This window comes from Astyanax mexicanus, chromosome 5 (genome assembly GCF_023375975.1).
Source record: "Astyanax mexicanus isolate ESR-SI-001 chromosome 5, AstMex3_surface, whole genome shotgun sequence".
Taxonomy (NCBI): Eukaryota; Metazoa; Chordata; class Actinopteri; order Characiformes; family Acestrorhamphidae; genus Astyanax; species Astyanax mexicanus.
The window spans coordinates 28,034,708-28,045,018 of NC_064412.1; the positions used below are offsets into that span (position 1 = coordinate 28,034,708).

Here is a 10,311-nt window from a genome sequence, read left to right on the forward strand (position 1 = left end):
AGGAGACCGCACACTTCCGGTGTCGCCAAACTCGAGCTGCAGTGTCGTGCTTAAAATTAAGAGTCTGTTTAAAACAGTTCATACATCCAGTTTATTCTGTGGAGTTATGAAGTGACACCCACTGCTTGTTATATTTCACTGTCGTACAGATATGGGCTGGGCTGCACCAATTTTGCGTAAGTTTCTTCTTATGTTTGTGTGCAAAGTCTCTAACGTTACTAGTTATTAGTTTCAAACTATCATTTTACTGAATCTGGGTGCACCACTAATCTGTGTGGCATGTCCTAACTAGTAACAACTAACTCATGCGCAGAGTTACTGATTGACGCTTTTACATGACGAAAACAAATATATAACATGTTGGTAATCAACGTGTTGCCATGGAAACGCGGTTTAACAGCATGTGTTAGTGGATAATGTAGCTATAATGTTATGGGTAATATATTATAAGCGGTATTATTTCATACTTATATAGTGCATCTCAAAAGATTAGAATATCATTGAAAAGTTACTTTATTTCAGTAATTCTGTTCAAAATGCGAAACTCGTATATCATATAACGTTAGATGAATTATACGCAGTGATCTATTTTAAGTGTTTATTTCTTTTATTGTTGATGATTATGCCTAAAAGCCAATGAAACCCAATAATCAGTGTCTCAAACAATAGGTGCTTTTTGCAGTGTGGACAGTGTGCCAAATCCTGCTGAAATATAAAACCCGCATCTCTATAAAAGTTATCAGTAGAGAGAAACATAAGGAAAATACTGCACTGACTTTGGACTTGATATAAAACAGTGGACCAACTCCAGCAGATGTCATGGCTCTCCAAACCATCAATGATTGTGGAAACTTCACACTAGACCTCAAGCAATTTGGACTATGTTCCTCTCCATTCTTCCTCCAGACCCTGGATCCTAGATTTCCAAATGAGATGCAAAATTTACTGATGGTCAGTGATGGTTTGGAGAGCCTTCATCTGCCGGTGTTATATCAAATCCAAAGTCTACATATGTGCTACACTGGTGTAGTTACAAACATATGCCTGCTCAGATTTGTGTAAATACTTAGTATTTATACGTTCCTACGTATATACTAGTTGGTGTAGGACAACACGATTTGATTTAGTTTAGCCTTTTTTTACAGCTAGCCTATGTTTAACTTACAGCTGGTGCAGCCAGCCCCTGTGATTGGCTTAGTGCTTAAGCAGTGTTTTAAGTGTATTGGGATCTATCATTTAATTGGATAATTAACTAATTCATAATAAAAAAATTCTGCAATTCACTTTTCAAAAGTCATTCAGCTCATTGGCTGCAGTGCACCTGTAGTTGGTCTGCCAACCGCCATAATATTAGCCATAACTCCGAAAGAGCTCCCGGGCAGTAGGGGGCGAGATGGAGCTGTTAGTGTTGAACAGGAGCTTCATGGCGGCGCTGTAAATAAAATGGAAAGCGGGAGGGAAGCGGAGCTTTATCTGTATGGCTGGGTATTTTCTTTTCTTACTGTTACTTTTCTTAAAATATTAACCGTAGTTTTATGTTCTCACCACAGCATTTTTAGAATGTTTGGTCCCACTTTAAATGGTGCTGCTTCGTTAGTTAGCAAGCTAGCTACAGTATGTGTGTAGTTATAACCTGACCCCAGCTGCTGCATTTAGACATCGACAGGTTTCTGATTTGTATGTTTTGTCACTCACGTTTGATTGCAATATTCCTGAAATGTAAGTTGTTGTGTAGGTTAAACCATTTTGGTTAGCAAGTTAAGGTTTGTTCACCAGGTTTCAGGCTCCAGTGGTGATAAAACGCCTACTGAACCTACCATATATCGATTTGCTGGACAATGGGAGGTTTTTCAGATGGTGCCACAATACACTCAGGAAATGTTATGAGTTTATTTTAGTGCATAACAAACTCTTAACACTGCGTTCTGCAACCCGTGTAACATAACTCTATATAATATGTATTATATAACTAGCTAGCTTAGTTATCTAAACGGCGTCCATGCAGGTAGCTAAGTTACTTTCACACAGCTTTCACCTCTTCAGCTAGCTTTTTGTATTGACTGGACATATCCCCACAATTTCAGAAGTGAGAAATGAAGGTGAAGATAAAGCAGTGGAACGGCGTGGCATCCTGGCTGTGGGTGGCCAATGACGAGAACTGTGGCATCTGTAGAGCCCCGTTTAATGGCTGCTGTCCAGACTGTAAGTAATCTTTTTACACAACTCTAAATGTAGACACTTCAAGGTATTGAAATCCATTTCCGCCATTCGAGGGAAAAAATAAGGGTCCTCCACCAAGTCATAATTATAAGATGGTAAGGCATAATAATTATGATATACTTAGTCTGCGGTTATTATTTCATAATAATGACTTGGTATCTTATAATTATGCCTTACTATTTCAATAAAAATGCTTTGTATCTAAATTATTACTTAACATCTCATCATTATGACGAAATATATTGTAATTATGACTTAGTATCTCGTATTAATGACTTAGTATCTCCTCTCAACAATTATGGCTTAGTATCTTGTATTAATGACTTGGCATCTTATCTTAATAATTATGACATATCATCTCATAATAATGACTTAGTATTTCATCTCAATAATAATGACTTGCCATCTCAGAATTATGACTTAGTATCTCCTTATAATAATAATAATAATGGCTTAGCATCTCATAATAATTCATTAACAGCTCGTAATAATGACCTAGTATTTCATCTCAAAAATAATGACTTAGTATCTCATCATTATGACTCAGCTTTTTGTAATAATGACTTAGTATTTCTTGTAATTATAACTTAGTGGAGGACTGTTGCATAGTGGCGGAAATGGGCTTCCATATAAAGGAGAAATGTCTGTATAAAAGGTAGGAAATTATGGTATTGGTAAATGGTACAATTGTGCCAAATATTAACAAATTTAGTTTTCTATTGTATATTTGTGCATTGGTAAAACTAAGGCAAACTGTGTTTCTGGTTTCTAAGCAATGTATTGATCTGGGATGAATGGAGTGTTTCCCACACATAACCCTCTCTAAATGACTGTTTACATCACAGCTAGTAAAGACAATATTAAAAAAACAATATTTGATTAATATAACGATTAACAGCATCATGTTTTTTTTGGGTATAAAATAACACTGAATGTCTGTTTCAGAATAAACCCAGTGTGTTTTTATGTTGAGAATCTGCCCATTCTTTCTGTGTGCAGGTAAAGTCCCTGGTGATGACTGCCCACTGGTCTGGGGTCAGTGCTCACACTGCTTCCACATGCACTGCATTCTGAAGTGGTTGAACTCGCAACAGGTCCAGCAGCAGTGCCCGATGTGTCGCCAGGAGTGGAAGTTCAAAGAGTGAGAATTTCACTTGGATTTTCTCACTGTGAAGCCCATGCACATAGCTTTCTATATCTTCTCTACACACACAGCTTTCCTTTAAATGTATATATATATATTTTAAACAAGTGTTTTATTAGTGTTTTTCACCCAAAGTAATAGCTTTTCCTTTTTTCATCCAGGGGAGAAACATCATGAGGTGATTAAATAAACTATTACAATATCATACTGGTGCTTTTATTTCTTTCAAGACCATTAAATACACATTTCAACCAAAAATTATATACTTCAATGACTATATGTGCATATACACTTACATTTTATTCCTTGAATGACAGAAAGGAGAGCAACATTAATCATGTTTTAAAGTAAAACAGTAAATGTCAGTTTTTAACATTTTTGTGCGGTTGGTCATTGTGGAAAATTCTTTAACCCCTAAACAGGCACCAAGAACCACATAATTTATTTTTGATAGGTGAGAACTGTGTATAATCTGTAATCGTGTGTGCAAAGGACAAATTACCAATTATGATATGCAGCGCTGCAACTGTAATAAAAAAAACACAGTTTATCGTTTTGCTTTCAGTATTGTCAATGCAACCTAATGTTTCTTGGTGATGTGAATATTTGATCAATTATAGCTTGTGTTAATTAAAAATATATATTTTTGCAGCACGTGGTAAGGGCCCGTTCTAATTAACTAGTAGATTATATGAGCTGGATTGAGTTAAATAAACAGTCATAATAAAATTGACAAGTAAACAATTCAGTACAGACACACTTTTATACACAATTACTGTTTATTTGCTGAACTTAATAGTTTGGTGGAAACATAAAATGCTGCCTGTACAAAGATTATGGCACATTTTATGTTAAATTGCTCATAGTTGTGAAGAATATTTATCTATTTTTTTTTACCATAACACAACCCTAGTTTATGTTGATACTTTAGTACTTTATTGACCTGATTCCTTTTTACATAGTTACATTTCCAGTCTATTAAAACCAGTAAATAAACAAATTGTGTTTAAAATGTGCAGAAAATGCCTGGAACTATATTCTTAGGGGGAAAAACAAATCTGGTATACTAACAGGGACACTAATGCTATCATTATGTATGGGCCCAGTAACATCCAATACAATAATTGTTGTGCCTGTTCTAGGGGTTACATGAGCTTAAAGCTCCACTCTGCATTTAGAAGTTAAATATCAGCATTTTATTAACATATGGTAAACAAAATTAAAACATATATAGTTGGTCATGGTCATACGATAACATTGTATCTCCAAAATGGCAACATTACAGGAAAAGGAAACAAAAGTAAAACAGATTTTAAACAGAATAAATTTCAGGGCATTTTTCTTGTTCCAGTGTCTTCAAGGACAGGTCTTGAGATGGCAGCAGTAGGACAAAGGTAGGGCCACTGGTTTTAAGACCTATTTATTTATTTTTTATTAACGTAACTTTGGACTGTAAAGGTGTCCATAAATGATGACCGTATAAAATTCCACCGCAAAATCTGCAGTAATATTTAAGATTTAAGTGGAGAGTGAATTATCGTTGGAAACCATTAGGAACCTCTACAACTCCATGCTGAGAGGTCTGGCATTTGTATAAATTATTGTTCCTGGTAACCTTTATGTAAATGACAAGTGTATATACTGGCCAGGAATCGTGCCTTCAGAATCAGCATTGGGCTGGTAACAAAAACAATGGCTTTATCCATTTACAGACTGTTTATCTGTGTCAGGAGAGCAATGCCATATGTTTCAAGCAGGCATGCTGACAGGTTATTTGAGGTTTTGAATGTAGATAAATGTCCTGCACAGATGCTATAATCTACAACTCTAAGACTACAACAGCCTTTTTATAAATGTGGCCACAAATTCTCGCTGCTATGCAAACCATTTGCAGATACAAATTAAAAAAAAATTCTGATAAGATTTTTGACAGAATGGCCCAGCGTACTTTCTGACACGATAGTTCATGGATGCATTAATTAATTCAAAATGATTGGAAGTCATTGTGATTTCATTCAGTGCATAATCTGATAGCATGAAGAGCCTAAAGGGGCTCTCTGGAATAGGCCTGGAAGAGTAGTCAGTATGCAGCTGGGCTTGTGCGTAGGTTTAGCTGCCCCAAGCTGAGGTAAAGGACGGAAGAAGCAGAGCCAACTCTGCTGGCTCTGGAGAAAAATCCAGGGCTTGTCAGGGAGTGATGGTCTTAAATATAGATTTTTGTTTTACATTTTCTACAGATGCATACATTTACACAGAACTGCCATTCATTAGTTCCATCTACACTGTAGCTACACTAGTCATCTTATCAGAAACACCTACCAATATACAACAGCTGATCAGGTGGTGGACTCCAAAGTGAAAGTGTCTCTCTATGCCCACTTGATCAAAAAACCCTACCTTGTATTCCCACTTTACTGGTGTTTGGTTAGAGATATTGCTCTGTAAATCTGTTCGTGGATAAGTAATGAGAACTTAATCAGTAATCAGTTTCTGACCACAGAACCTCAATCAGAACCCTACCAGTTATAAATATAATAGGATAAGATGCATTATGTAACTGTATATGTATACAATGGACTTAAATAACAGGCGTTTCTGATACAATGGCCAGTAAATGCAGGCACAAAATGCATGTACAACTAATAAAGTGCAACTCTTTGTATTTAGCATCCTAGTGAATTTAACTACATAGAAAGATATAAATTGTAATCATAAAGCATCTAAGAACAGAACAGCTGATGAAAAAAATAGCTTTCATGGCTGAAGCCTCTATGAAATGGGCAAAAAAATCAGGAAAGTAGAAACCTTGTACAAAGTCGATTCAAAAATAAAAATGCGCTTGCTGGAGACATGCGTAAGCAGAACTGGACCTTCACCGCTTTAACTAAGACTTTTTGGAATCCTGTGTGTTCCGCCGCCTGACGTCATTTAGGTCCACTGGTGTGAAAGCTGCAAGACAGTTTTAAAACATTAAAAAATCATAACATATTGAGGATCTGTTCATAATTTAGTTCTACATATGTGGCCATGTATCTAATACAAGATACATTTTTATTCACACACATCAGTACTGTGCTTAATGATGTTAAATTAGCACAAACAATTACAGTAAAGTAGTATGTAAAATCTGTGTTTAGTTTATTTAAGTGATAATCATTATTACTGATCAGCATTACATATTTATGGTATTAAGATACTTATGGTATTTTAATATGGTATTTTGCAGTATTGGCAAAATTGTACGGAAATCGAATTTTGTCCTAAGCACAAAGTTTTACTTTACACTTACTTTACAATACATGTTAACTATGTAAAGCAATTACACCATTAATGGACATTATTTTATTCATACAGCATCATTTTAAAAGTCCAGCTAGAGCAAAAGAAATGTTAAAATATGTAAATTAATAAAAAATATATAACATTTATCTACATACAGCTGAGGTTGGGGTTTGGTGTCCTCTCCACATATTTCTGGGGTCCTTTATTGCTGTTTTCACTTCCCTGGAAGGACTGCATCTCTCTCATCACACACTGCCAGGCTGTAAAAACAACAGATTAGTCCGTAAGCGGGTAGTGCCACACTTCACACTTGCTCAAGTTCACTACAAATCTGCAAAGATTCATTTTGCATATTTCATATTTTATACATTTGAATGCGTAGACAATTTAAGTCGACTACAGATAAACTGTAAACAGATTTGATTTCAACTGGTGCCCGATTTAGGCATAACTTATTATGTTGAAAAGAAACTATGGCAACAATTCTTTATTATGACAGTATGTCTGATATCAGCAGGAAATCTAACTGTATTTGGTTCTTTGCGTCCATTTTTCTTGCAATGCCCACATAGAATTAAATGAATATCCACATATGTTGGCATGGTTATGTTATGAATGTTACTCTGATTTATTGACAGTGTTACAAACACCTAACTGCTTACTGTAGTGAATGAAGCGCACATTCTCCTCATGTGCTGGAGTGAGCAGTTCTTCTGTGTTGGTTGGCGAGCAGGCACCGGAGGTCTGCTTGTAGTTCTGCACCATCTTTGGGGCTGGTGAGCTGATGATTAGGGAGATTTCACCAAATTGTACCATTAGTAGAGAATATCTGCAATTTTTAAACCAGAAAATTTAGGCAGTGTATCTCTAAAAGAAATGCTGAGCAGCTGCATTACTACGAAACACACCCAGTAAAATTGGGAATACAGTGATGGAGAAAAGTCTGTAAATGGTTAAATTGACATAAGAGTTAATCATATTTAGGAAATGATGAATAAAAAACATTGGAGCAATTTATCAAACAGATGTAATGAGTTATTAAATCAAGGGAACGATTTATTAAATTAATGGAATTGTTTCTTAAATCAGAGACAATTATTGCACGAAGGAAACACAGTGATTTCATGATACATTTTTGTAAGGGAATGGTGTATTATGTGACAGCCTGTTTTTGGAGAAAACATAATTAAATTGAACATGCACAATAGCACTTTTAAAACATGCATTGTGGCGCAGTCTCTATTAAAAGTAAATTAATCTGGAAGCACACTGATGCCATTTATTATAAGATTTTGCCCTCTTCCCCTTAGAAACACCATTGCTTTTTAAAGAAAAAAATCTGAAGGGCTGCAGCTTTAAATGGAGGGAGTTAAATACTAATGCCGACCTTACACCTAACGATTTTCAAGCGATTCCACTGTCGCAGAGAAAATCTTGAAGAAAGTCTTGAGACTTGGCTCACCTAAATAGTGATGTGAACAAAGTCAACAACTAGAAGGAGAGCTATGGGAAGCTGCAAGGCAAGAATATTTTTCACATGAATGTTTACAAAGTATCTAAAAAAATAATAAATTTTGCAGTTAATATGCCTTATATGGCTCATACTTAAATATGCACAATATTTTAAACATGTTTAGCACTTTAATGTCATTATGTTTAAAGTTATTTTATTTTGCACTACTTCGTCTTATTGTGCAGTGTTATTTTTGATACAAACAAGTTTAATAAATACACATTTTTCAAGAATAATTAATTAATTAATGCAATTCTATCTAAAACAAATGCAAATATACAAGGCTGTAGCAAAAAAGGGGAGGGGGGACTTATAGGCAGAGTTAAACACAAAATGTATTCTGTAAAATAAATATCAAGAACATTGTGGCAGAGAAATAAACTTCTGAAGGGGACAAAGGTTGTGAGTCTCTGATAAATTATAGTATTGATATACAGTTAATTTATAATGTAATTTGTATTGTATATAAACTCCACCAAAAGCATGATGGGGAAAAAATCTCAGAAAGAGTCTAGTTGAAATCTTGCAAATAGTGATCCCCAGTCTGTGTAAAATCTTAGCCTGTGACTAAAAAGTATGTGACTAGTCTTTAGATGTGAGAGGGTGTCAGACTTTAGTCTGTTAAGTCTTTTCAAAGTCGAGGGAATATTTAATATGTATAAAGCATGAGGACACTTTATTTATCTAGCTATAAATAACATATATTTGTATATCTTTATATTTTAAGTGCTATGTAGAAAACAGCTGGAAGTCTCAGCATTTGCAGGACAAAGGCTGTTAAAGCAGCTAACCTACTGCTTCTAACTACAACCTCCCAGTACTGACTGATTAACTAGCTAACAAAAACTAGATCTACATTAAGGTTACTGATATCCGTCGCTGCATGAATGAGCTCTTTTCTCATGAATTAAAACATCTAACAATCTGATTACTTCCATCAACGTTAAGCTAGCATGCTAAAGCTAGTTAGCGAGCAAATGAGAAACAAAAGCTCAGTTTATCACTTATTAGCTGCCCATATTATATCAACTAAAGTCGCTCTAAACATTTTTTTTCAAACATAAAGCCTCAGTTTGTCCTCACTGTCTGTTCTATAACGTTATTTAAGCGACGGACTAACGTTAGATCATTAAGCTAACTAACGTTAGCTGTTAGCTTAGCCCTTACCGAACCACAACAAGCTCCAGATATTTAACATATGTTAGCGTAGCTATTCAGCCTCCTAGCTAAGTTATCCAAATAAAACAGCAACGTACGAAGGATGCTAGCTCGCCAGCTCTATATTTCTCCCAGTCTCTGTGTGATTCTCAGCTGTGATAATAAAAACGCTTACTTACAGAAACTGCCCAGAGAAGCCTTTTGTGCTGCAGCTTCAAAACACGGCTGAAGGGGCGTGGTCAACACTGCAGTGCAGCGCGCGACCTAAAGGGGGCGTATCAAAGCCCGGCATGGTGAAAAGGGGCGGGTTAAAGCCCAGAATAGGCAAAGGGGTGTATGGTCATGAGCCTATTAAAACCCATTATGATTAAAATTGGATGTTGTAGAGAACATTTTTGTCGAAAAGGTTTGTGTGAAATGCCTGTGTAGCCAGAGCGAGGCGTGTTAAAGGCCGCCATTACTAAAAGAAGGTAGTCTTAGGGAAAACTGGCAGAAAGGGCAGAGACGTCAGAAGCATTTTTAGGCCCAATCCCATTTTTCTTTAGTTCCCCTTCCGCATGGAACCGAAGCTTCGTTCACATTTCCAGGCTGAAGTGACTCTGAAATCTGACTTATTGCGCATTGTGATTTTTTTTTTCATGGCTGTGTGAATGTGCTTTTCAAATCAGATCTGAGCCACTTCCATATGTGTTCCTATATGGGACACGTAGTCAATCCATGGATATGTGATATAAATGTGAACGGTCAAATTGTAATTCATGTGCCTTTTTGCTCTTGTGCATGCGCTACGTGCTTCTCTCTACATATGAGCTGGTAATGCATCCTTTTTATCTTTTGTAAAACTACGAGTCATCTCTCAAATATGATTTTTTTTGTTGTTGGTGAAGAAGGCGAAGTATCAGTATTATATATCATGTATCAGTGTTTGCATGTGAGGCATTTCAGGCACAGATTCGATCACATTACACATTATAGATACAGCTACAATTGTAAA

General features: G+C 35.9%; 2 protein-coding genes across 6 annotated transcripts; one reads left to right on the forward strand and one right to left on the reverse strand.

Moving 5' to 3' along the window:
- The first annotated feature begins 26 nt into the window (after nucleotides 1–26).
- On the forward strand, nucleotides 27–3,569 carry anapc11 (APC11 anaphase promoting complex subunit 11 homolog (yeast)). Of its 4 annotated transcripts, none has more exons than XM_022675225.2 (4): nucleotides 27–176; nucleotides 2,085–2,202; nucleotides 3,220–3,361; nucleotides 3,526–3,569. In XM_022675225.2, the coding sequence occupies exons 2-4, from the start codon at nucleotides 2,094–2,096 to the stop codon at nucleotides 3,539–3,541; spliced, it is 267 nt and encodes an 88-aa protein (XP_022530946.1). In that variant the 5' UTR covers nucleotides 27–176; nucleotides 2,085–2,093; the 3' UTR covers nucleotides 3,542–3,569. The 4 variants fall into 4 exon arrangements, with proteins under 4 accessions (XP_022530946.1, XP_022530944.1, XP_007234480.1 ...); XM_022675223.2 differs by lacking the exon at nucleotides 27–176 and adding an exon at nucleotides 1,367–1,475; XM_022675224.2 differs by lacking the exon at nucleotides 27–176 and adding an exon at nucleotides 1,388–1,485.
- Nucleotides 3,567–9,586, reverse strand: LOC103046605 (mapk-regulated corepressor-interacting protein 1). Of its 2 annotated transcripts, none has more exons than XM_007234407.4 (4): nucleotides 9,497–9,586; nucleotides 7,309–7,475; nucleotides 6,802–6,906; nucleotides 3,567–6,313 (listed from the first exon to the last, which is right to left on the reverse strand). In XM_007234407.4, exons 2-4 carry the CDS (start codon nucleotides 7,460–7,462, stop codon nucleotides 6,249–6,251), a joined length of 324 nt encoding a protein of 107 aa, XP_007234469.2. In that variant the 5' UTR covers nucleotides 7,463–7,475; nucleotides 9,497–9,586; the 3' UTR covers nucleotides 3,567–6,248. The 2 variants fall into 2 exon arrangements, with proteins under 2 accessions (XP_007234469.2, XP_049335298.1); XM_049479341.1 differs by lacking the exon at nucleotides 9,497–9,586 and adding an exon at nucleotides 9,416–9,433.
- Nucleotides 9,587–10,311: the final 725 nt, after the last annotated feature.